The sequence below is a fragment of the Rhynchophorus ferrugineus genome, unplaced genomic scaffold (genome assembly GCF_030347505.1).
Source record: "Rhynchophorus ferrugineus isolate W39M unplaced genomic scaffold, kcgeb_rfMv2 rfM1, whole genome shotgun sequence".
NCBI classification, from domain to species: domain Eukaryota; kingdom Metazoa; phylum Arthropoda; class Insecta; order Coleoptera; family Curculionidae; genus Rhynchophorus; species Rhynchophorus ferrugineus.
This window is the reverse complement of record NW_027472580.1, coordinates 70,028,249-70,056,201: the sequence shown is the minus strand read 5'-3', so window position 1 is coordinate 70,056,201 and position 27,953 is coordinate 70,028,249. Positions and strand designations below refer to the sequence as shown.

Sequence of the window (27,953 nt, the reverse complement as noted above, 5' to 3'; positions counted from 1 at the left end):
ATTTTTTATTACTCCGACTAACAATGCCTGTTTCTGTTACTCGAAACTTCTGTACTTCGAAACTTTGAATTCTGTTACTTCGAAAATAAACTAGATAATGGAGGCTCCCTCTTGTCATAAAATTCGTTAGAGGTAAGTATTTCTACTGTTAAATATTAATTTACTGCAGTTTTTATTGAAAATTTTTTAGCGCGTTGCACCTGTATTAAATATTAGTATGGATGCGGTTACTGTCTACAAATATACAAAAAACAAATATTTCAAAAATCGATCAAATCAAAAACGAAAAATTTAATCTTGGATTCACCGAAAAAATACCTAAATCTAACAACATACTTAGAGGGTGACAAATCAAGATCAGCCTGATGTTGTCAGCCTGTGAGTAGTTTTTTCAATATAAACATAATTTAAAACAATTATTTCAGAGGAAACTGCAAGCCTGAAAAGTATAGAAAGGGTCTAATGGAGCTTCCAGCCATTGGTATTAAAGCAATACAATTTTTAACAACATGTAATAAAATTAAAAAAATATTACAATTTGTGTATTTAGATGAAACGTGGATGTTTCAGAATGGGACCAATAAACCCAACGGTCACTCATGGCAAGATAATAATAAAAGTAGTGTTAAGGCAACTAAAGTTGATTGAAAAAGATAAACGTTGGAATAACAATTGATTATGTTTTATTAGTCATAGCATTTATTAATAATTCATTGCGGATATATTGTGCTTCATGATGGAAAGAGGAAAGGTTAATAGCACCGGTTTGGATGACCTCGATCTGACAAATTGAAGAAGAAATTGATACATGATGGAATTCACTCAATTCTAGTTATTTACTTCAATGATATGAAAATGACTTGACAAGGAAGGGCACGATCGAAGCAAACAAAAACTACATGTAAAAAGGTAAATATGCTCTCTAATGAGAGTAAAACATATTACTTATATATAAAGTTGTTAATTAGTTAGATAGGCCTCCAGAAGGATACCACTACATAAAGAAAATACGCCTAGAATACCTCATGGATGATGTACAAAAGAAAAGATTAATGTAAATTTAATAAAACAACTTTACCCTAAAAATTATTGTCGCTGTATAATTAACTGTAGTTTACATTTTTCGATAATATATGCATTAGACGTACTGTAATGTTGAAATAAACTATATATATTTAATAACATTTTTATTTCATTATTTTATTGAAACTAGAATTTTGTTATATGTCGAAGCCAAACTGAACGAAAACTCAGAGTTGATACTGCAACATTGCGACGTTTTGACGTCATAAATTTAGATGAAGTATGTTCTTTTGATAGCCTACTGTAACTGGCATTTATTAATATTAATTTTAAAAATAGAAAATTTATTTAATTATTTATTTATTTATTTTCAATATTTTAAATTCTCCTTTTACCAACGAGGGTTTATCTGGCCCCGAACCGCGGTCCTCTGCCAATTTAGAAATTACTCCAGAAGACATCCAATCATTTTTCTTGTCGTATTTTACACTCTTGCAATAGGGCAATCACAAACATAAATTTACGACCGTGCCTCAGCAGGACTTGAACTTTACCACTGCGTCAACCAAGCCGGCTTATTATATTTATTTTGTAAATTATAAATATAAATTGTAATGTAATTTATCAAGAAATTGATTATCATATTTCTCAAATAATATTTAAGCCGACTCGTTGGCACAGTGGTAAAGGCGATAGGACGGTACTCCTACTGTTGCGATAGCCGCGGGTTCGAATCCTGTTGGGGCATGGTCGTAAATTTATGTTTGTGGTTGTTTAAAATTTGTGATTGTCCTAGGCAAGAGTATAAAATCCGACAAGGATAGTGATCCCAGTCACACCAGTAACCAGGCTGGGTAAGACCGGATGTCTTCTGGAATGATTTCTAAAGTTGGTCACTCGCCAGTTGGTAGGCTTAATGCCGAGGACCGTGGTTCGGAGCCCACGTTAAACAGTAGATCCAGTCCAGATAATCCCATGGTTGGTAAAAGGAGACTTTAAAATATATTAAAAAAATATTTACACTATTAAATTATTATTTTTGAACAAAATTTGATCGATTTCTAGAATTGTTGTATGTGTTTGTTTGCAAAAATGTTTTTATTGATACAAGTATATTACAATTTATGATTCGGTAATTAAAACTGAAATAAACAAGTTTACTAATTCTTTATTACCATTTACTGAAATTATAATTACGCTGGAATAAATATTATTTTTTAAATTTTATATCCAATTATAATATTATTATTTTATAATAATCATTATATTACTATTTTATAATTATCATTATATTGTGAATATATTAACACAATTTATATTTTCAAAAAATATATACAATGATTAATTGTAGAACATGAAGTTTAATTCGAAGGCTTCAAATCGTATGAACTACAACACATATTCACTTTCTTGAAAAAATAATACTAAACATGCTAGACGATAAATGCCCGAAGCAAAAACAGGAAGTTTTTACAACAATAAAAAACGCAATGTTCAAAATACCGAAGTACTTGTCGATAAGCCGTTTAATTTCAGTTGCTTTCTGCTGATTCATTAATGTGTGCTGTTCTTTCATCAGTTCAGTATTTAGCGTTTAAATCTGTGAAAAGCAAGAGATTAGGAAAGTTTAATATACTTTAGAGCTGAGTTTCTTCGATGACAAAATGGAATTTTTATACGGGTGTAGACTTTGTACGAATAAAATATTTTATGTATACGGTCCGAAATTGATTAGCGATATGCTACTGGAAGCAAAATATATCAGATTGGTAAGGATTATTCTCATTATCAATATTCATAAATATTACTTTCTTCTTAAACTTCCATAAAATAACTACTTGAAAATTACCTGTAAATGTTTAAACATTATTTTATTTCAAATCTAACTTCTATATTTAAGTATAAAAACTTTTTAATATATTATTATTTGTTAAACTTTTAAGACCATATGTGATTTTTTTATACTTATAGTTAAATTTTTTATGGTAATTAAATTATTTAAATATTTTGCGATTCTTTAAGTGATACTATCATAAAAGTATAATAATATAATTCACTAATTTATATCTGTTCAATGTATTTTTTTCGCATTGGTTGCATCTTAAAACTGGTTTCGTTCATCTGGTACAAAACAAAATGGTTTGAAAATATGTTTTAAAGATCACGGCACCATATAAGTTTCTGTTTTCTTCTTTATATTAGAGAGTTATCAATTCGTTTCTAAACTAGCGAATTTGGCTCCATAACTGAGTACAAAAATATTTAGTAATTTAAACAATCTACTAAAATTGAAATTATGCATAAAATAGGCTTATTTATAAACTGCTTAAAGTTTCACATTCTATCTATTTTTGTTTTTATTTTCCCACTATCATAGTAAAATGAAATGAAAATTGATTTCATTACATCAAAAATTTAATTACTAGTTATCTAGAGCCATTTCTACTTATTTCAGTTTATTTGATGCATACATGCTTGTTTTTTTTATACAGGTTTAATACATGTATAAACAAATATTAGTTAATTTTTATTATTCATTGGAACAATATTACATCATATTTTTTTTTAATTTAAACCCAATTTTCATATCATTTTGGCTTCAGTAATTGAATAAATTAATTCGCAAGCTTTTAAATCAATATATAATATAATTTATTTTGTGTGTTTTATAATATCGTTTTTATTTTTATTTTAAGTTAGTTTTCTGATCGTTAAATGGTTTAATGTTTAATGGGTGAATGGTATTAACCATTTTATAACATTGAAATCATAGTTCAAAGTTCAAAGTCACAAAGTTCGGTGGATAGAACATATTTTCAATTTATACAATTCGTGATTTGTATAACCATTTTTATTTTATTTTTAATAATAATAATATATTTTTTAATTTAATTAGCTTTAAATTGCCTTTAACAAATATATTTCAGAATAAATATTTAAGGAAAGGTATATGTTTAATGTGCTATAAGTTCATTTATGAAATATACCAAACGAGACAGCTATATGGGAACAGACTAAAAATCAGTTCGATATACAATGTGAACCTGTCGGAAGAAACTGCAAGTTGTTGCAGAACCTGTGGCAAAGCAGAACCGATGCAAGATCCTTTTACTAACAAAAGTTTGTCAATAGATATTCTTCAATCTGTCTTTTCAGATATATTCTTTTTCGAGGTAAGTATTTTTATATATATCACATAATGAACGTATTACTGAAAACAGTGAAACAGGTTTATTGTTCTAACTATGGGATATGGTCAAGTTATAGTAACTTATTCAACAAATTCATGATAAATATTGACATTCTCGGAAATTGAAATGTAAAAACGAATTTATAGTAATCTAATTTTTTTTTACAAACAGGCGTAATTCTCTCTTCATTGGACTTTTTTGCACTTATTGCAGTTGTTATCTAAATTATAGATTCATAAATGGTCAAAGATCAGATGAAATTAAGCTGGATTTTTAAATAATTCGTACTTTAATTAAGCAATTTTTGGAAAGGTTACTTGAACACTGCGAGCTAAAGAATTATTTATGTTGTTTAATCTTTTCATTCGGCTAGTAAAACCCAAGAGGGTTCTAATAACAATCTGAGTTTGTTTTAGAAGATAATCTATCCTGAATATTTTGACACTAATACTTTCCTGGCTAATTTCTGAAAAATAATTCACTTTTAAGCCAAAAAACTATGTTCATAAAATGTTTTAGTCTCTTATTTTGAATATGTTCAGGGTAGTAGACTGATGAAACAATGCACAAAATCTTTTTAATTAATATACTTAGTGATGTGTTTTTACTCTTATAAAATTGTAATATTAAAACATATTTTAGATTCAAAGAATGTTTATTTTCTGTGATATGTGCTCGAATTTAATAAAAATCCTACACGAGTTTATCTCGCTCTGTTCTGATTTGGAATATATGTTAAGCGTTTATACTATAGAATGGATTGTGGTATTAAAAATCCATCAGAAGTGGAAGGAACTACTCCAGCACTCTTACCGTTTGGTTAAAACAGGTATTCCTTATGCAGTACTGTTTTTACTTCTTAAACTTAGTCTTTTTTACAGAAATTTCAAGGAGCAAGATGCAGGAAAACTCAGTTTTTATCACTCTCCGTGATTTAGACGAAGTTTTTGACGATAAAAGTACATACAGTTCTAATAGCAATAACATCGTTTCAGTTGACGATGACAACGAAGATTGCATTTTGCTAGATAACCAAAGAGATAACATAATCGATTTGACACTGAACAATATTGCAGTCAGAACCGAACAGCATGAGGATATGACGTTAATTATTAATGACGTTAATGATACGATGGATGTTACAGAAGAAAGTCGCGATGAAGATACTGAAAACTGTATAAATGATGCGGACGTACAGCCCCCGGACCTTAAATCAGAAGCGATTGAAATATTTGATGAGCTCTTGATGACAGTAGAAGAATACGAGAAGTGGGATAATGCCAGTGATATATCCGACTCTCCGTTTATGGGATATGTTGACAACGGTAACACAGAAATTGAAAATATCGATGAACAAGATATGAGGTGAGTTAATAAAACCTATTATAACCAAATTCCATTAATTCCCATTCTTACCGTATTGATAGAATATGAGCGTTGAAAAATGAAGTTAAAATGTTTAAAAACTAACCAATTTGTATATTTTTATTTCAAAACTGTGTATCAGGCAGATGATGCGATAAGCGGCAGTGAATGGATAGGAAATGTCATTTTCAATAAATTTGTAGGTGAACTAACTTACTCTTACAATTATTTCCAATAGAATTTTTCCCAAACCATATAACTGTTTAGCTGGCGCTGTGTTTCTTTTTATTGACGTCCATGTTACCATTAAACCATTAAAGACAACAACGACAGTCAAAATAGGAGAGCAGCACTCTCAATCTTTTTATATAAAAAGGAAAAAATCATATTCACTGATAAATTATTATAAATTTGCCTACAAGTAACGTGTTAAGAGTAAAAATTTAGTTCTTTAGATTTCAATTTGGTTTTGTTCTCACTTTTCTCTCACTCACTCACACAAAATTTCCATTGAAAATTGTAGCATACGTTTCAGTGCAATTTTATGGTTGACTATGAGCTATTTTTAAAAAATTTACCATAAATCTTCTATCTTAGGGATTGACTTATCATTACGTATTATTTTCTGAGTTCTTGAGCAGCTTTTCTTAATTTGGTTTCATGTTTATTCTAAAAAATGCTGATCGAGCAGAATCATACTGTAAGAAAGACCGATGTGTCAAATTGGTGAAACTGTTATTATTTATAGGTTAATTCTTTATATTACCTATTATTATTATATACCTTTTTATTATCTTATATTAGTCTCAGAAGCTTTTATCCTCTTCGAACTCTGGAATAAGGTCACTAAATACCGTTTACATAGTCAGTGTGATTTGTAATATATAGCCTAAAATTCAAAACGTGGTCGGCTCTTCTATATTTAGTTTTGATTTTATTATCATCATCATCAATCCATAGGGGTCAGGCAATGTTATTGTTATTGTTGGTGCCGCTGAACCTATCACCGTTGACGATCGGTAGTAATCATTCAGGACTCACATTCAGGAGACAATATCAGTCTCCTATTTTACACATCGCTCTTGATAACCTTGCTCCGTGTATTTTCTTGAGATATTTATAAGTGTAGGACGCATTTGTCCCCCTTTTATTCCACAAACATGTTCAAATTGTAATTGTAATCATTATTCCTAAAGTGTACACTGATTATCTCATCTCAATCGAGTTATTTTGTTTTCTTTAAGCATCGCATTTGAATGACTTCAAGCTTACAAATGTTAAACTGTAGCTATATTCAAGTCTCTTAACTATGCACAGAAATTACCAAAATAATCGTTCGAGAGAGTGGGACTCTAGTTTTCACTATATTTCCTCTTTTGCACAGGTATCATCTTCGAGAAGCGAAAGCTTGGCCGATTCGGTTTCTAATGGCCGCAGATACCACTTTCGTGTCTTGAATTACTGAATCCAAATACTTTTTACTTGCTCTATGAGAATTCTGTTAAGATTTATAATAGCAGATAATTTGTTAATTAATGATAAATAATCTGAAGTATGCCAACAAATGTTGTCATAATTATATCAGCTACAACGTTGAAAAGCTGTGGTGAGATGACATCTACTTGGCTTTATGTAGCTTTATGCTTTAGTAGGCTTATATCAATTGATAGAAACAAAATGTACAGCTCGTTCTTCTCTTCTTTTTTACAACACGCCTAAGCGGTACAAGTTTCTGAAAGCTGATGCTTTTTTTATAACAATATAATGGCGATTTAAATAACACTGTATTACAATTTGTTGATATTTATAGACACCATGTGTCATCAGTGTCATTTTTATAAAAACCTTTTTTTTGCACCAACATTCAATTAAAAAATTCATTCATTTTATTTCATTGGTATCTGCTGTATGCTACTTCCAAAGTAGCAAAAAGTACGAGTTTAATATATTTAGAGTATATTTATTTTTGGTCCAAAAGTATTGAAATTTGACATGAAAAATTAATGTTTTGTGATTACCTTTATAAAATCTACTCTTTTGGGAGTATGACCCCTTCTAAATCATAATACTGGATCTGTTAGTGATCAAGTATATTCATGATTTATCTGAATAGTAGTAGAACATTTATCATATTTATAATACCCTCGAATCACTTAAATGCTGCTAAGATGGGAAAGAGTGGGAAGATTAGAAAAGTAGCGACAAGCAGTACTATGGTAGATCTAAGAAATGAACCTGATTTTGATTAATGTTTTATTAAAATAATTTTAATTATTACATTTTCTTATTCTTTATTTTCAGATTATCTATAACTCGCGAAGGATATTAACACTTCCTAAAACATTATCCAGAGAACATACTGGGAAAAAGTATGGTGAATATATTTAAGTACACACACATTATTTTGAAAATAATGTTACTCAGGTTATTTCCAAAATTAGCTTTATTCGAGAATTATAATTTTCTATGTTTCCTAAATGATGTATTGATTTAGTTACATGAATAAATTAAGTTGGTTAAATATAAATAAAGTTGGGTTCAGAGTATATGCTACCATTTTATTTGAAATATATCCCACTTACCCATTATTGTTATTTGTCACAATATTTCTCACCAAGTGGTGTAGTTACACTTGTTTTGGTGATGTAGATAACTTTGTCGATGGTTTGGGTTACATCTACGTATGTAAAGCAGACTATCTTATCTTAGCGGTAGACTTCTTCGACTTTTGTTATTCTACTCACCTGATTAATTGTTGAATGTTTTTTTTATATAACCGAACTGATGGACAGATGTTATATTTTTTCTTTTTATAATTTTTTTAATTATTTTCAATAGGGGTTTTCGAAATACCTTAATATAAATTATTAACGTCAACAGTGCAATAGGCCTATAATATTTTAGATCATTTAGCGTTTTCCTAGTCATCCTCCAAATATTTGGGACATGTTTTAAGCAAAATATTGGGTTCATCAAGTTAATAAGTTTTATAATTCCCTTTATGGGTAGAATTTACAACACTTGTTCGTTTATTAAATCATAGCGTCGTGTTTTCTTTGAGCTGTGTCATGTCAGTTTTGGTCAAGTTTGGTGGCTTCTTTCGGCGTGATTATATAATGGTCGAAATTTCGCACTTATTGGGCGATAAATTATATTAAATTTCAATTTCATTTAGTTTGAAGCTTTGTTGCAAATGACCTGTCAATGTTTTAGCTATTTGTGAATTGTTACAAGCCTAGTTTTCGCCTAGGTCTCTTAGATATATTTTGGTAGTCGCTTTCTAGAATAGTTTATTTCCTTACCATATGTTACTAACTGATAACACTACATTCTAGCTTAGCAGTAGTCTTGTACTGTTTTAGTAGTACAGTTTTAGTTGTTTTTGTTTTCATTCTAGATTCTAGACCATCTTGAATTTTTAACATTGAAGTTGCCATCCACTGTTATTAATTCTTTATTTATTAATTAATTATAAAGGTATTTAAAACGTTCAAACAGTATTCGTTATTTGTATTTTAAAGATTAATAAATTGCAGCTAGCGTAATCCTACCACTGTATGACTGTTTGGCTGTTGCCTGATTTTCTACAAGTACTAAATAATCACTAATATTACTTGAGGTGATTTGAAAGTTCTTCAGTTGTTTGTCCATTTGATGTTGTCCGTTTATCATCTGTCAAATTTCTGTGTTCGTTTTGTTACTTGTGTTGTGGATTTTAACTCTGTATCTTTTTGGTTAATTTTTATGTTGTCGATATTCATTAACTCCTCTTATTGTCGTTGCTACTGAGTAATAATTATTTCAAATTTCTCCTTCACGTCTTAATTTTGTAGTTAATCTACAAATCTACAATCTACATCTACTTAATCGTCTTTATGTTGTATTGTCCCTCTTAACTACTTTAATTTTTCTATTTTCCGTAATCGTGTTGTAAGTACCAGCGCTCTTTCCACTCTACTGTTAAAATATCCTCTCCGAAAGTCTAGTTTTTCTTTAACTACATCACTTATCCATATCAAGTACTCCCGACAATTTTCTCTGTTAATAGCTCTTCATTCTAGCCTGGAGCATATACAGCTGTTATATATTTTGTGTCAGTGTTGTGTGTTTAACATCCTCTGTTATATTTTTTCTTCTAGCTTTATCTTTATTAATGTAGTCTATATTTTTTAAATCTAATCCACTATAAATGAAAGTACGCCTGTTATTAATTTTATTAATACTACATACTGCCTCTTTGGTATCGGTTAGCGCTAGTGCATCTAATATAATTTGCTCAAATTCTTCTTCTAATTTCTCTACTTTTTGTTTTCTTTACGCAGTCCTTTAGGCAGCCCTTATTTTCCGAGTCTGTTATCCAGGTTATATCTTTCTATGTTTTTAAAGTTTTTGCAGGAAATTCTTCTCCTGCCTATGTTGCTATAAGTTGTCTATGTCGAAAGTTGACATTAATATGGGGGAATTTACGAATAACATCCCAAAAGTCTTGATTACGTTCTGACATAGTACGTTTATGACAGATTTATCTATATTAAATTATAATGTAAATATTTACTCCATAGCCTTTTTCCATTCAAAATCATTTTTAGTTCTTCTTAAAAATTCAATAATAATTACTTCTAACTTAGTAATTACATAGATCATTTATGAGTTAAAATCTTATTACTAAAATCAAGTAAATTAAAATAAATTATGCAGAGAAATAATTTAAGAATTCATAGGAGAATTTAATAGGTCAAAGCATGTCTAGACATATATTATAGTTGATGAAGTATTGCAGTTGCTTATAAGATTGTAAGACTATGATTAATATATACTTTAAAATTACCATTTATCTATTTTATTTACCCAATTTATTACAAAGAAATTTGGTGTAACGCCGAATACACTTTTTCGTTCTACAGATCTGCTAATAGTGCAGGCGTCGGTAAAAAAAGAAGGGCGGAAAAAATATCAAACATTGGGAGGCGTTAAGTGGCGTCAATTTACGCCTGCTAAAGTTACAAAAGTTGAGACCTTGATAAAACTCCTCTTTTACCTTGCACAATTTGTTATTTATCATTAAGTCCCTTTTTAGTTGATAAAGTTTTTATAAAGTGCGATATGATATGTATTCAGATCCCTTCTCCAGTACAGATGGTTTTCCAAAAGTGATCCTTCATATTTCCCAGCAAGATGATCAGATCTTTCGTTACCTTTGATTCCCATGTGGAATGGTACCCATATGTAAGTAATATTCTTGCCGCTGTTACGAGCGGCAGTGTTCTCGAATGTGCATTGTCAGTGGATGATGAGCCTGTGCCGATTTTAAGCTCTTAAGAGAGCTCATAGAGTCAGTGATGATTACCACCGAGATGATATCTGGACTGTCTTGAACGCTTTTAAGAGCCTTATATATGGCCAGCAATTCAGCAGTAAAAACACTCTTCAAAGAGGGCAATATATAATGTTCTTCCTTCAATGTTGATGTATTTGCAGCTCCTGTCTATTTATCGTTTTTAGATCCGTCAGTCGATATTTAAGGTATTTTTCATAGATCAGTTGTTTGAAAAGGGAGCGTGCACTATAAGAGTTAAGAGCATCCTTAGGGAGAAATTTCATTGAAAGACCAATGACAATAAGTATGTTCTGCCAAGGAAGTATTTTATTCATGAATTTGCAGATGGTAGGTATTTCCAATAACAAGCGATTGCAGATTTTCTAGAAGCTACCAGCCTTTGTATGTTGGCCCTTTTATTTTAATACTGCGGTTGATGGGAAATAATGGCCATATTGAGATAGCCCCGGCTTGAGTTTTAATGAGCCTGCGTACCTTAGTAGCAAAAGTTCGTCGAGAGTCTAGGGAAGAAATCTCACAGATTAAACTGTCAATTGGACTTGTATGGTATGCTCCTAGAGCAATCCTTAATACTGTGTTAGTATATATATCTTATATATAAAAATGAATCGCAAAATGTGTTGGTAAGCGCATAACACAACAACGCCTGGACCAATTTGGCCAAATCTTTTTTTAAAATGTTCGTTGAAGTTCAAGGATGGTTTTTACGGCGAGAAAAATTAGAATTATTGCTGAAAAAAACCTAAAAATAGCCCTTTTCTTTTTCCCATACAAATGATTTGTAACTAAAACGTAGTCAATTTGAGCTTTATTGCTATGGTATAAAGTTCATATTAAATTACAAGCACTCACTGTTGTCTAAGCAATGTAGGTGTGTTCCTAACGTCAAAGATCATATCTATCAAAACAATGTGCGTGTGTGCGTTGGAGCACAGAATACATAGTTGGAGGAGTTTAATGTCGCGTTCCGAAACTCGCGTTTCTTTTGTATTAGTTTCGGCACGCGAGATAAAATGCATCAGTTTCCACGTCATTACATCAGTCAAACAAAAATCGCGTTACCAACAGTGTTTTATTATTTTTAATATCCAAATTTTAAATAAATAAAACAATTCGTACGGCTTAAAAGGATTTGAGTTCAAGTCATATCAAATTTAAAAAAAAAAGTTGTCTGTTACAGATGACTTTTGACAGATGACAGATGAATTGTCAACTGATACACGAAACAAATTCGTATATAGTGTTTTGTGCAGAGTGTTTAGTTAGTTAGTGTTTGTTTAGTTCGTGATTAGTGAAAAAATAATTTATATTTGATAAGCCTCCTATAAGACGAAGCAATTTAGGTAGAAGAACCAGAAATGCTATAAACCAAGCTAATTACCGATCTAATCGTACTGCACAAGAACGTGACGACGGAAATGAACGTGAAAGAATTCGGATATCACAAACGCGTGAAGCGCGAGCGCGACATTCAACTAATAATCGCGCAAGTTTGAATCGAGCTGCTTTCAGTTACGATGTGTCAATTGACTACAGTAACTACCAATGTGTTGTTATTGGTTCTATGAACTTGGTTTGCTCACACTGTAAGGCATTAAAATACAAAAACGAAGCCAGTGGATTGTGTTGCGCAAATGGTAAAGTGAAATTGATACCATTGGATCCACCACCAGAACCATTGTACTCATTGGTTTCAGGAATAGGAACAGATTCTATACACTTTTTGACACATATCCAACAATATAACAATTGCTTTCAAATGACTTCATTTGGGGCAACAAATGCAGTTCGGGAAAATTTTATGCCAACTTTCAAGGTATGTATTATAGCAGTTACTCATAATTATTTTAGCGAACAAAATTTTCTGTCACCAAAGTTAAGATGTGTTACTAATCTTCAATTTCTTAATCATTACGAAATATATCACTTAGTCATCATATTATATGGTGATTCAGTTTCAGTGACACTTTTATTATATTTTATATTTGATAGATATTAGTTAAAACTAAATATATACTTTTTAAGATCAAATATTATTTAAGTTTGATCACTGACAATCCATTAATTTATACCACACCATAATATTTTTTTTATTTACAGATACAAGGGCAAATATATCACAAAGCAGGTTCACTGTTACCAGTGTCAGATAGCGACAACAAATTCCTGCAAATTTATTTTATGGGCAATTCACCACAAGAAATTGATCTGCGTTGTGCACATAACAATTTAGTAAAGAGGTCTATTGTAGAACAATTACAAACTTTATTTCATCAACACAATCAATTGATTATATTGTTTAAAACTGCCCTGGATCTGATGCCATCCGATAATCACAAAATTGTAATCAGAGCTGATAAAACACCTGCAGGTCAACATACAAGACGTTTTAATGCACCAACTATTGATGAAGTTGCTATCGTTGTAGTTGGAGAAAATTTGGAATCCCGTGATATTGTTTTACATCGTCGGAATGATCAATTACAACGTATAAAGGAAACACACCGCTCATATGATGCACTGCAATATCCCATTATATTTTGGCAAGGTGAAGATGGCTACGATTTATCAATAAAAATGATAAATCCCATTACAGGTAACTAAAATATTAGTTTAGCTATGGCGATAATATCTCAGTCACTATATTATGTATTTGAATGTTATTAAAACAAAATCTGTTTACAGGTTCTGAAACCAACAAAAAAGTCAGTTCAATGAACTATTATTCATACCGCCTAATGATTCGGGAAAATGAAGATAATCACATATTGAAATGTCGGCGATTATATCACAAATATGTTGTTGACATGTATGTTAAAATTGAAACGGAGAGATTAACATTCATCAGGTTGAATCAAACCAAACTCCGATCTGAAGAGTATATTCACCTTCGAGATGCGATTAATACTGATGGAAATGCACAGAATGTCGGTCGGATGACTATTCTTCCAGCAACATACATCGGAAGCCCTCGGCATATGCACGAATATGCTCAAGATGCCATGTCGTATGTTCGTCATTATGGTACAGCAGATTTGTTCATCACATTTACATGCAATCCGCAATGGATAGAAATTAAGCAGGAGTTATTCCCTGGGCAATCACCCATTGATCGTCATGATATTACAGCCAGAGTCTTTAGACAAAAGTTGAAATCTTTAATGAATTTCATCGTAAAACATAATGTGTTTGGTGAGACACGCTGCTGGATATATTCTGTGGAGTGGCAGAAACGAGGATTGCCACATGCACACATTTTGATTTGGTTGGTTGAAAAGATAAGGCCAAATGAAGTTGATGCAGTGATATCAGCTGAAATCCCTAATGTACAAGTAGATCCTGGATTGCATGAGGTAGTTATCAAAAACATGATACACGGTCCCTGTGGAACTCTTAATCAAAATTCACCGTGTATGATGGATGGTAAATGTTCAAAACGATATCCACGGACATAATATCGGAAACAATTACTGGTAATGACGGTTATCCATTGTATCGTCGCAGATCGACAGCAGACAATGGAAAATCAACAATTGTCAAATTAAATCAACAAGATATTGAAATAGATAATCGTTGGATTGTTCCATATTCACGTTGGATTGTTCCGTATTCCATTTTATCAAAGACATTCAAAGCACACATCAACGTTGAATCTTGCCATTCAGTGAAATCGATTAAATACATTTGCAAATATATAACCAAAGGGAGTGATATGGCTGTGATTGGAATTGCTGCAGAGAATTCTAATGATGAAGTTACCCAATACCAAATGGGCCGCTATGTCAGTAGTAATGAAGCAGTTTGGCGAATATTTTCTTTTCCTATTCATGAGAGACACCCTTCTGTTGTTCACTTAGCTGTGCATTTAGAAAATGGACAAAGAGTGTATTTTACAGCACAGAACGCAGTACAAAGAGCTGCTCAGCCACCATCTACTACATTAACCAGTTTTTTTGAGACATGCCAAAACGATGATTTCGCACAAACATTGCTATATTCTGAAATACCAAAATATTATACCTGGAATCAATCCTCAAGGAGATTTATACGACGAAACAAGGAAAACCAGTTCCAGGATATACAGATGTATATTCCACCGATGCGATTGGCCGGATTTATTCAGTACATCCAAGCAATGATGAATGATTTTATTTACGACTGCTATTAGTCAATGTACGTGGCCCAACATCATTCCAACAGTTACGAACTGTTGATGGTGAATTGTGTGGATCCTACAGAGAAGCCGGTCAACGTTTGCAATTGCTTGAAAATGACGCTCATTGGGACCAAACTCTCAATGATGCTGTAATATCATCACACGCTCATCAAATACGAACATTGTTTTCTATAATCATATCTACATGCTTCCCATCAAACCCAATTGATTTGTGGATCAAGTACAAAGATTATATGTGTGATGATATTTTGTATCAAATACGGAATATAATGGGAAATCCAAATATACAAATCAGTGAAGAAATTTACAATGAAGCATTGATTTCAATTGAGGACATGTGCTTGATAATGTCAAACAAACTATTAATTCAATTAGGCCTGACCGCGCCCAATCGTCCAATGCATGACGCTTTTAACCAAGAGTTGCATCGAGAAAGACTGTATGATCTCAACGCTTTGAAAGAATTAATTCAAACAAATCTTCCACTGTTAAATGAACAACAGAAGTATGTATTTGAAACTCTTATGAAAGTAACAAATGATCAAACTGGAGGGATTTACTTCTTAGATGCACCTGGTGGTACAGGAAAAACTTTTTTGATTTCATTAATATTAGCAACAATTCGCTCACAAAATATAATTGCACTTGCACTCGCTTCGTCGGGAATCGCAGCAACTTTGCTTGAAGGTGGTCGAACAGCCCATTCAGCACTAAAATTGCCATTAAATATGCAAAGCAATGAAACTCCAACCTGCAACGTTTCGAAGAACTCTGCAATGGCAAAGGTTTTGCAGCAATGTAAATTGATTGTTTGGGATGAATGCACGATGGCACATAAAAAATCTTTGGAGGCTTTAGACAGAACCTTAAAAGATCTACGTAGCAATAATAACCGATTTGGTGGTGCAATGATTTTATTAGCAGGAGATTTTCGTCAAACATTGCCAGTGATTCCACGATCAACGCCAGCTGATGAACTCAATGCATGTCTAAAGTCCTCCAATTTGTGGAAACATGTCAAAGTACTTCATTTAAGCAAGAATATGCGTGTCGAGTTGCAAAATGACCAATCTGGAAACATATTCTCTAAACAACTCATTGACATTGGTAATGGCAAATTTCCTATAGACATGTTGACTGGCTGCATTAAATTTCCTCAAAGTTTTTGTCAGTTAACTCGATCAAAAGATGAACTTATTCAGAAGGTGTTTCCAGATGTTTCTCAAAATTACAGAAACCATGATTGGTTGAGCGAACGAGCTATACTGGCTGCAAAAAACATAGATGTAAATGAATTAAATTTCGAAATTCAAGAACAAATTACAGGCGAATTGAGGATATATAAATCAGTTGATTCGGCTACTAATCAAGATGATGTAGTCAACTATCCACCGGAATTTTTAAACTCGCTGGATTTGCCAGGATTGCCACCTCACAATCTTCAATTAAAGGTTGGATCGGTGGTTATAATGTTGCGAAATATCAACCAACCGCGTCTTTGCAACGGTACACGGTTAGCGATAAAAAAATTACTAAACAATGTGATAGAAGCAACTATACTCAAAGGAAAGTATAAAGGAGAAGATATTCTCATACCGCGCATCCCAATGATTCCGACTGATGTGCCATTTGAGTTTAAACGACTACAGTTTACAGTGCGGCTTGCTTTTGCTATGACTATAAACAAGTCCCAGGGGCAATCATTAAGTGTTTGTGGTATTAATCTAGAAAACCCATGTTTCTCACATGGTCAATTGTATGTTGCCTGTTCCCGTGTTGGAAAACCATCAGATTTGTTTATCTATGCGCCAGGTAATCAAACAAAAAACATCGTATACCACAAAGCACTACAATGATAATAATAATAATAATTATGATTCACATGATTAACAACTTTTAAATCCTTATATATGTTTTATTTAATTATTTTTTATTCACAATGCCCTATCACCAGGGCGATGGTTCTGTTCAGGAGAATTTTTTAAAATACGTAGGCACAAAAACTGCCACATTACAAATCTTTTTGACAGGACGAAGTCTGTCGGGTCAGCTAGTATATATATATATATATATATATATATATATATATATATATATATATATATATGTATATATATATATATATATATATATATATATATGTATATATATATATATATATATATATATATATATATATATATATATATATATATATATATATATATCGAGGGATCGAATTAAGCTAATATCAGTCAGACATCTGTTTTTTGTATGTTTGGTGTATGGAAGCCAGCTGAGACGTGGGTCGAATATATTTCCCAAGACATTAAGCTTAGGTTTCTTGTTTATGTCATTACCATCAATAGACAGAGCTATCATTCGGGGACAATTCCGTGTGCAAGTAGTAGTACACGAAATTCGATTTATTAGGTGAGAGTCAAAGGCCATTTGTTTTTGCCCAAGAAGGGAGAGTATCGAGGCATTTTTGCAGAATTTCTTGACTTCTTTTGTGATCCTGGTGAGTATGATAAATGACAATGTCATCAGCGAAAAATCGTGCTTTAATTTGCCCAGGTACGCAATTAAAAATAGAGGAAAGTCAAACGCAATTAAAAATAGGGTTCACTTATGCTGGAGCCTTGAGGTAAACCATTTATTTGTGGAAAGGATAACGATATCTTGCCATTGACTCTAACCCTGAAAGTTCGATCCCTTAGGAAGGATGAAACAAATTGATATGCATTACCACCTCTTTTCCATTATTGTAATTTGCTTAGAATTTTGGATATCTTGATGGAGTCAAATGCTTTTTCTATGTCTAAAAAGACTGCCGTGGTATGCTGCCTGTTATTGAATCCTTCAACTATATCGCTTTCAAATACCACTAAGTGATCCAAAGTGGAGAAACCCTTGACGAAGCCTAGTTGATATTTACTGAAAAGACTGTGTTTGTTAAGTATCTTAATCTAACTATTAAATTCAATGGTTTCGAAATTTTTCTATAACAGTTTTCATTTAGTTTTTTTTTTCATTTGCCTAAAATGACATTTTCGATATTCATTACTTTTGTTGTTCGATGTCATGAAATCTGCTGCCGAAGATCAGCAGATATATTTAGAAGAAATATTTAGATTTATAAACAAGAAGAAAGATTTTTCTGTGGCGTATTGTCTCTGGCGAAGGAGAGGGGATTTACTAGGACAATTTAAAGCGCATAAAGTCATTGGTCGGTCCAGAGAATCCATCTACATTGACACGACACGAGGCGGATTACTTATGGCTATAAAATCTTGATCCCTATGATGGGATCAGCAAAATGTGGTGTAACAGGAGCTGCTAAAACTGACTGAAACTGCTACTGCTGCTCCAAACTATTCGAAAAAAAGACTAAAATAGCAAATAGATGACGCGAGGTCACTCTCTTGCACGAAAATTCTTGGATAGATGTTTCAGAAGTTGTTAAGAATACACTGTTGTATCTCAAATAAGAAACTCTGCAGCATCCAGCACATTCATCTTGCATATAGACTTCAGATTATAATTTGTTCAGATCGATGCAGCGTGCTTTGGCTAACCGGTTTCAATGTTCTGAAGAAGTGCGAAAATCTAGCGTATAGGATCGTTCCCAAGCCGACATGGTTCCTTGGACATGTTGCCAGAAATCTGAAAAAAGTTGTGGGTAATGATGAAAAATATGTTTTGTTTTAGAATATGTTGTATCAATTTTTCTCAATAAATGATTTTTTTGTAGTGAAAAAATAGTCATAAAACCTGCAAGCACCTAGAGAGGTTACATGATTAATAAAGATCAACCCTAGTTGATCGAAATCTGGTTCTAAAATATAACAAAAAAGAGTAATACAGCAAAATATTTAATGTTGTAATATTTGCTATAATGTATATTCAATTGATGATACTGATATTAATTAATGTATTATTAAAGGCTACATAATTACCCACCATATTACATTGAAAGTGGATTTATGTTGAGGTTGAAGTATTTATGTTGAATGTTGAAGGAATGAAGTAGGAAGATATATAAAAACACATGTACAATATATTTTTATTACATTAAATATAAATAAATTTACAATGTTTTTACAAGATTATCGGTTAATTTGGCACTAAACGAACTTCAGCTAACATATACACAAATGTTCACTTAACTTTATTACTGACTCTAATATTATACTATACATAGAGTGATATAATCCTTATTCTATGTAACGGTTGCTATTATCGTTAATTAATAATTGTCCCATTATTAATGTTATTTGTTGAATTTCTTTTTAAGATGACTTTTCTGATGATGATTTCTCATAACTAAGGAACCAATAATATACATGTAGAAATTTATAAAATGCTACTTTTGACTTACTTTTGATTTATTTCAACGACAATTTAAATTGAAAGGGGTTTTAGAGTAACTTTGCAAGGAATAATTGAACTATTGGGTGTACAAATAAGTTTTCGCCTCTCATAAAACAAGATGCCATCAACTAACTTCAGGAACATATGAAAAAGATTGGAAATAATTCAGCAAGAATGATGCGAAAAATAGTGACAAATTATATTTTGAATAATAAATTATGTGTTATTTCACGACCGAATTAATTAGTACTCCCAATATTAAAGGTATTTAAAAAAATCAATTTTAAGCTTATATAGTTATGTAAGTTCTTTATTTTTAATGTATCGAGTATTACATATGTGAACTCATATTTCTATTAAACCCAAATAATTAGATTGTAATTGAAACAGTTTAAATACAAACACAGAACACTTATAAATAAAATATCGTCGCTTGCTTTCCTTTAAATGGTTTATTAGTTATAGTCTATTCAAAGATTTTTGTACATACGTTAAGATATCAAGATATTTAATGTATTGAATACCGCAATTGGTAAATTCGTTTTAGAAGCAGATAATATTTTCCTTCTCATTTTATTCTAGTTAGAAACAGACATAATGCTGTCTGATGACTTCGAACGTGAAACCGAACTAGCGCGTCAAAGTCGTCCAGTTGTCAAACGCATGCAAAATTATTCAAAATATTAGTTAGAATTACTACAGGTTATAAACCGTCAAACGTTATTTTAGCGCTTTGGTTATTTTGACATATTTTAAATCACTGCCTAATATATCATGTTACTTTGTTTAAAAATGGCGAAAACAATCGATATTGTCACAAACTGACTTCGTCTTTCGAATACGTTAGTTGTATCGAAAAGGAACGAGATAATGGAGGCGCCCTTTTGCCGTTAATTTCCGTTAGAGTGGTAAATATTGATGATATTAAATATTATGTTATAAGTTGCTGCAATTTTATTGAAAATATTTTTAGCGTGTTGCTGCTGCGCTGAATATTAGTGTGGGTACTGTAACTAACATCGCTTACAAAATAAAGAACAATATGTTAGATTCAACCAAGAAAACCCGTCTACGAAGTTGGTGACGAAGCTTGACCATATTGATATTGGCTCTATTCGAGATTTCGGCAAACTATTTTATCGATATAGACATAAGGATATAAATGATGTAAAGATAACCCTCAAAGGCGTACAATAAAATCAAGGAAGATAAGTTATTTGACTTTGTGTATATTGATGAAACTAGAATATTTCAAAATTATTCATTGGAGCAGTCTTGGCAAGGCAGTAACAAAAAAAAGTGTAACGACAATAAAAATTGGTGGAAAAAGATAAAAGTGACAATAGCATTTGATTAGGTTTTGTTGGTAATAATATTTTATTAATAATTAATTGTAGATATATTGTTATTCGTGCAGGGAATAAGAATGGTTTATTCCTGGTGCAGAATTAGTGCTTTCCTCCAAATCCAAGGGCGACTACCATGGAGAAATGAACCATAACATGTTCGTGTTTTGAAAATCAATTGTTAAAGAAACTGGAGTAACCGTCCGTTATTATTCTTATGGGCAATGCACCATATCATAGCACACTGGTGAAAAAAATCCCAACAACAGCATCAACAAAGGCTATAATGAAGGAATGACTTTCAAAACATGAATTAAGTTTTGAAGAGACTATGGTAAAAACTAAATTATATGAAATTGATACTAGGCAAATATAAATGAAATGTTTCATTGTGTTTTTTGAAATTTGCAAGTAGAGTCGTGAACATATTTTAGACCGATTGTAAATTAACAGTTTTAGTGACTTGCGCAGTGGCTCAGAAAGTTACAGTGCTAAAGGAAACTTTCAGGATATGTGATAATGCTGTGAAATGCTGGAAATTCCTGAGACAGAGTGATGAGAATGGAAATAACTAAAGGTATGCACATAATTAATAGAGTATAACTGTAAAAAATGACATTATAGGGGGTGAAATATCCAGAATTAAACATGAGCATTAGGTTAGAATGTATGAGGAGAAGATGAATAGCACTAACTGCTTTTTAGATATGGTAAATGCATTAGGCAGAACTCAGTGATTAATTCTACAAACAATGGTGTACATAGGTAGTAGCAGAAGAAATAAAAAATACAGTGATATAGGTTCTTAATTAGGTGAAATAGGCCTCCAGAGGGATACCACTACATAAAAAAACGCGCCTGGAACTCTACCTCATGAGTGGCGTGGAAAAGTGTTAAATGGAAATATAATAAAACAACTCTAACCTACAAACTATTGTACCTGTGTTCTTAATTATAGTTTTAAGCCCTTCGACAATTCATACATTAGATGTACTGTAATGTTAAAATAATCTCTATATGTTTGATAACATTTTTGTTTCATTATTTTAATTAAACTTGAATTTTGTAGTATGTCAAAGCCAAACTGAGCTAAAACTCAGAGTTGATGGCCAATTTAGATGACGTATGTAAAAAATAACTTTAAATAGACTTTTTTTTTGCTGAATTGTTAAATGTTGAATTAGTTAATCACATTATAAATTATGTGTTAATCAATAATAAATCTGTAATGATTAACTATATATATGCACAATTAAATATTATCACTCTTATTATGTTATTCTGACACTCTTGGTAAGTTAAAGTGCAGATAATTATACGCACTTCATATTATTGCTGAAATCTAGTTGTAACCCTATGAACAACTTTAATTTTTTACATATAAACAAATATTAAAATATAAGAGAAATAAATAATTAAAATTAAGTAATGTAACTTTACAAAATTGAATTATAATGTTAGATCCCGTTAAAGTTAAAGACTATTTCCTAGACGTCCAATAAGTTAATAGGGCCTGTTGTCCTTTAGAATGGCTTGCTTGATCATTTTGTGTTTCTCGCAGTCTCCCCACCATGAAGTCCTGACGCATTTTCTTTTCGGCTTCAGTACGAAGCATTTGGTTTGAACTACATTAAAAAATAACTTGCCTACTAAGTTTGCATCACTGGTTCCGACTACCTTTAAACATGCTCGGAATCTGAAAAAGAAAATGTATCTATTAAATTGTATGTACTGTAGTAAGAATCTTAAATTATCAAAAGGTTTACATATTCTACTTAAATCAGTTTTATTAATAATTTATTTTAAGTGTATGTTATAACAAAAGTGTAACAAAACGGGGACTCAAATTTAGACACAGTTGAAGTTGGATATGGATTAGACTGGGAAAAATAATTTCGCATATCTCTTGCAATACTTATTCAATGAAGTCAGAGTATAGCGCATTTTAAATGTAACAGTCCATAGGATATTGTAGATAAGAAGAGTAGATGAAGATTTGATCATTTTCCTTGCGGAAGTTTCGATGTTAAGGATAAACCTCGCCTTAGGGAAAATTTAAACCAAAAAGAAGTTAAATTTTTGGGTTTCACATGAATTAATAGTGATTCATTGCAATCTAGGATCCTTTTGTGAATCACTCTTGAAAGGAAACGAAACCAAACTATTTTTTTATAGATCACTAGCTGACCCTGAACGTTGTTTTGTCATGTAAATAATTTCTAGAGAATTTCTAGTGTAGAAAAAAAGCTAACTTATTGGAAGTGTGTAAGGATATGGTATATGAGCGAAAAAGGTACGGGGTGCTGGGTACGATGAGGGAATATAAAAATAACAAAAACACCAAACATTTTTTTTTAAATTTATTATAATTTATTTTAAGTAATACACAATTATTTATATCATTAATTCATTACATAATATTAATCTCTTAATATTACAGCGTGAACAAAATTTTTGGTTAGCCCGTCTTTAGCTAATACAAACAAAACTTGATGGTTTACACACTCGAAAGCATCCAACGTACAAATTGTCCGTGTGAAAAACATGGTGTGCTCAAATCTAACCACAAACAGACATTGTTTGGCTTTGGGATTTATTAATAGTCATTGCAAATTTACAAAATAACTTACCAAGTGATAATAATTGATGTCATCGAGCGGGATAAAAAATGATAAAATTATTTAAATGACTATTAAAAAGCAGGGGTTGGTGATAGAAAAGTGAAAGTTTAGGGTTAATGTATTTTTTTTATATATTTTAAAGTCTCCATTTACCAACTATGGGTTTATCTGGACTGGTCCTAAAGTTTAACGTGGGCTCCGAACCACGGTCCTCAGCATTAAGCCTACCGACTGGCGAGTGACCAAATTTAGAAATTATTCCAGAAGACATCCAGTCTTACCCAGCCTGGGTACTGGCGTGAATGGGATCATTTTCCTTGTCGGATTTTACACTCTTGCCTGGAATATTCAACAATTTTAAACAATCAGAAACATAAATTTACGAGCATGCCGGGATTCGAATCCGCGGCTATCGCAACAGTAGGAGGACCGTCTCATCGCTTTTACCACTGCGCCACCAAGCCGGCTGTATGTATCTTTTTAATGTCACAAAATAAAAAAAATTATCCAAAAAATTTAAAAAATATCCAAAAAAAATTGGGGTGGACACCGCTCATCACTTAGGGGTTTGAAAAATAGATAGTAGCCGATTCTCAGACATACTGAATGTGCACAAAAAATTTCATAAGAATCGGTCAAGCCGCTTCGGAGGAGTATGGGAACGAACATTGTGACATGAGAATTTTATATGTAAGATAATAAACCTTTTATACATAAGCACGTATGGTAATAATATGGGAAAAAGCTCGTGACTGAAGTCTGGAGAAGCTTCGCAAATAGTTAAAAAGCCCGCTCTGATTCTAAAAATGATAATGCTCAATGCTTGGTGGATTGGAAATGATTATGAACACTTCCTTTTCATTTTGCTCTATAATGTCAACAACTAATGGGATTCAAGAAGGCAATTAAGATAATGACTAAAATTTATCATTAGAAATATCTTCCAGTACTTCAAACCACACTATCTCTAGTGATTCTATAAAAATTGAGAAAGGTTGGTTGCGAGGCATTCTCATGCTTCCACAATATATACCTCTACCATTTGTTCCAGCCTGCAAAACTCTCTTAATGGTATAAATATTCCGGATATATGGACTATGTAATATTTTCAAGGTGATTTGGTCACTGTATTTAGTATTTCGTCTAGATATCTCAGAAATTTTTATAGAAACGGTCTTTTTGTAATTTTGTAAATAACGGGGCCTCAGATAGATAATCTCTCAAAAGTAGAGTTTATAATGGCGATTGATTATGTAATATTATGTCCTGATTTCAATATGAAGAAAAATGGTTTTAAAGCACCAAAGTCAATTTGTAGTTGCCATGGGCAACCTCGAATGTTTGAAGATGAGGAATTGGAACTGCTAGTGGATGAAACCTCAAATTTGAAACAATGCTTGTAACTGAACTAGGACTTATATATACCAAAAGTTTACAGCAAATGCTAAAGATTCTGAAATGTGACGTAGATGTCTGTGTCCTCTTTAAGCTTTCATATCTCTTTCACGATAATAATTGTATGTCACCTGGGAGATGAGCTAAAGTCATCGAAAACAATTAAATCAATTTTTCAAGGTTAATTTTCGAAAAACAGAATCCTTTTCGAAATTCGAAAACGAAGTTCTTGTAGGCTAATTTGAGGTTAACAAGGTTGGAAGTGTAAAACCGTCCTTGGGAAACCGAACTGCTTCTTTGATGAATGAGTTAACTTAAAATGTAATTTAAAAATTTCTCAAATTTTCAGCATACCATATATATAGAAATGAGTTGAAAACAAATGGTTTTTATTTTCTTGTTTTGGAAAAATATTCAAAACAACTAACTTAGCAATTGGTCATAAATATTACATAGTTTAGAAAGCTCATGTTGGATATTCATACTTTAGATTGAAAATGAAATTATATCATTAATGAAATAATACTGTGCTATACTGGATAGCAATATTAAATGAAAAAATATACTTTATGTGTAAAATATGTATACGTTAAAATATATATATAATAATGAATATGTGCCCATAATTTTATATTTATTAGATGTTAGATTCGCACCAACATTAACAAGAAAACAATAAATTTTTAAAGTTGGTTTGATCTTCAAATATGTCACAGTCGTAAACAGGCTACTTGATTTTAACCATCTTAAATTCCCTATTACCCATTAAAAACTGAAAATTTTGCTGTTCTGGGCGATATTTGCCAGGAAATATCGCCCGCGGCCTTCTCGAGACTGCAATAAAATCCCGATCCAATGTCTGCTTGAAGTAGGTCTGCCTTGGCGATAAGTTTGGTTACGATGTGTTTATTGTTATAAAATACGGCCCTTGTAAGTTCTCGTGTTTTTGATTGGCGATTGCCATAAAAGGAATGGATGAGCGACAATATGTGTTCTGCTCAAAATGAAATAAATATAGAAAATTTTCAAAGTAACTCTTTCTTTTTATAATTTAAAATTATTTTTTATAAAAATGTTGTATATCTTTTTAAATATACTCTAATCTATTTAAATACATAATATTACTAATATTTTGTTTTATTTTTGACACTGGAAACTCAAAGAATGTTATGTTAATGTTAATCATGTTAAAGAACAATCATTTCGGGCTCTACTCATTGGACCTTGCCGACCCGCTGCCAGTTCCAACTCTAGTACGGTAATTGATTATAGTATATATTAAAAAGCATCGTGGTCCGGAGATTCGGCTATTTTCGGAACTATTCGTATATTCGCCGGCGCAATTTACTCACCGCAAGCCGAAATGTTATAAGCCGAGGTTGCCAAATTTACAGATAAGCTATTTGCTTTATGTATGTATTATTTTAGAAAAATATCACATTCAACAAGACTTTCTGATATTAACTTTTATATTTTGTTTTAAAAAAAATAGAGTAGTATTTTTAGTATTTAATACAATATATAGTCTTGCCCTTGCTTTGGCTACACTGCATGGTATTGCAAGCCAAGCGTTTCTCAAAAGAAATGGCGATGTACCGTATTGCTTTGATTAAACGTTGGGTATTTATTTGTTTAACTATTAAAGCGTTTGATATGGCATTTTTAAAGTCATATTGTGATGTTCCTTTTTACTTGAAAAGAAGTCTTTTTAGTTTAACACCTCAGCGTTTTAACAGGATTACAAATATGGAGGGTCAAAGATAGGTTTAGTTTCAGTTGTTAGAAATAGGATAAATTAATTAAGTGACTAAAATTTTGCAGTGAAAATAAATTAATATGTCAAGTTTGTAATATGACATACTTGGTAGCAAGGGAAAGAAAGATTTCACCATGAGCTTACTGGACAACTAAAGCCGATAACAAGAAGGAATTCGATTGAATTTCGGCAGCATCTTTGTCGGATCCATAATATAGATGTTAAACAGTCTAATCTATATTTTAAGAATTTGCAAGGCTTTGCAGTAAAAAAAAGTATTCCTTAAAGAATTTAGAAAACAAGAAGTCAAGAAGGAGTTGGTATTTTCCATAAAACTATCGATATGGTGATTATCTTACGTTTGGGTACGGGTAGGGTTTAGGTAGGGTACGATAAGTCAAGAAGGGTTACAGGCAAAAAAATAATTAGAGTTTGTCTATAAAAGTTTTTTTTTGTTACGAATGTTATAAGACTCAATATTGAGGCAAATAGAAGTAGCCAATATGAATTCCAGAATAAGATTCGACAGTTGAATTTTGACAAGGTAATAGGGAATTATATATTTAAGTAATTTCAATTAATTGTCCAGTTGATAGGCTTTGAGGAAGTGCAGGAAAATATTGCGTACCATTAATGCTGAAAAGGTAGCTATTTAGAAAAGGATTGTACTTGCTACAGCTGTATGATTTGTTGATAAAGAAAAGTAATCTTCCTAAATATCTTTGATAAAGAAGTGAACAACAGACCTAAGCAGAAATAAAAGAAAATAGTTGAAAGGTATATATATATATATATATATATATATATATATATATATATATATATATATATATATATATATACCTTGCCTTTATATGGAAATTTTCTATTGCAACTTTTATTGTATTGCAATTAATTTGTTATTACTGTGAGAGGTATAAAGGACTGTATATACAAGAAAGTTTTTATAAAATTTTATTTATATATAATACATTTGTAGTATTGTATATTCAACTATGTGGTAATTTGATAAATAGTTTATTTCATAGTAAAGGTTCATTAATATTAAATAATAAATATAAAATTAATATTAAATTTTCAGATATATAAATGAATATAATATAAAAATTTCGTATTATGCTGTATTTTTCTTTTTACCTCCTGTAAATGATTCGTAAATTAATGTTCTTACTGTTTTTTTTAAGTCATTTTAACTATATATACATATGTATGGTATATATTGCTTAATATAAAACTTATGAATATTATGCTTTATTTTAATAACTAATACAGAGTATATTTTACGCCTCGAAGACTAACAATATGCCGATAATAGAAGTTTGGTCATAGATAAGACACAGTCCTACTCATGACGTCCCAAGCAATACTGAGAATATTCAAATATTTCT

The 27,953-nt window shown here is 31.4% G+C and overlaps 3 protein-coding genes across 4 annotated transcripts in view; 2 read left to right on the top strand and 1 right to left on the bottom strand.

The window, feature by feature from the left end:
* The first annotated feature begins 2,559 nt into the window (after positions 1–2,559).
* LOC143199471 (uncharacterized) lies at positions 2,560–8,125 on the top strand. The gene is made up of 5 exons (XM_076409309.1): positions 2,560–2,792; positions 3,951–4,196; positions 4,857–5,043; positions 5,096–5,579; positions 7,881–8,125. Exons 1-5 carry the CDS (start codon positions 2,688–2,690, stop codon positions 7,906–7,908), a joined length of 1,050 nt encoding a protein of 349 aa, XP_076265424.1. The 5' UTR covers positions 2,560–2,687; the 3' UTR covers positions 7,909–8,125.
* A 4,844-nt stretch (positions 8,126–12,969) lies between these two features.
* LOC143205864 (uncharacterized) lies at positions 12,970–14,372 on the top strand. Its single transcript, XM_076418925.1, has 2 exons — positions 12,970–13,513; positions 13,603–14,372. The coding sequence occupies exons 1-2, from the start codon at positions 13,099–13,101 to the stop codon at positions 14,370–14,372; spliced, it is 1,185 nt and encodes a 394-aa protein (XP_076275040.1). The 5' UTR covers positions 12,970–13,098.
* Positions 14,373–19,127: 4,755 nt separating this feature from the next.
* LOC143189433 (uncharacterized) overlaps positions 19,128–27,953 on the bottom strand; it is a 204,764-nt gene continuing 195,938 nt past the window's right edge. For both annotated transcript variants that reach the window (XM_076393840.1, XM_076393839.1), the window contains exon 6: positions 19,128–22,489. In XM_076393840.1, coding sequence (XP_076249955.1) covers positions 22,297–22,489 — 193 coding nt within the window. In that variant the 3' untranslated portion in view covers positions 19,128–22,296. The remainder of the gene's footprint in view (positions 22,490–27,953) is intronic.

Bases quoted from the DNA above. Each gene is read 5' to 3' on its own strand.
- LOC143199471 (XM_076409309.1), top strand. From the start codon at position 2,688: ATGGAATTTTTATACGGGTGTAGACTTTGTACGAATAAAATATTTTAT. The intron at 5,044-5,095 runs GTATTCCTTATG...TCTTTTTTACAG, and splicing joins TTACCGTTTGGTTAAAACAG to AAATTTCAAGGAGCAAGATG. The intron at 5,580-7,880 runs GTGAGTTAATAA...CTTTATTTTCAG, and splicing joins ATCGATGAACAAGATATGAG to ATTATCTATAACTCGCGAAG.
- LOC143205864 (XM_076418925.1), top strand. From the start codon at position 13,099: ATGGGCAATTCACCACAAGAAATTGATCTGCGTTGTGCACATAACAAT. The intron at 13,514-13,602 runs GTAACTAAAATA...ATCTGTTTACAG, and splicing joins AATGATAAATCCCATTACAG to GTTCTGAAACCAACAAAAAA.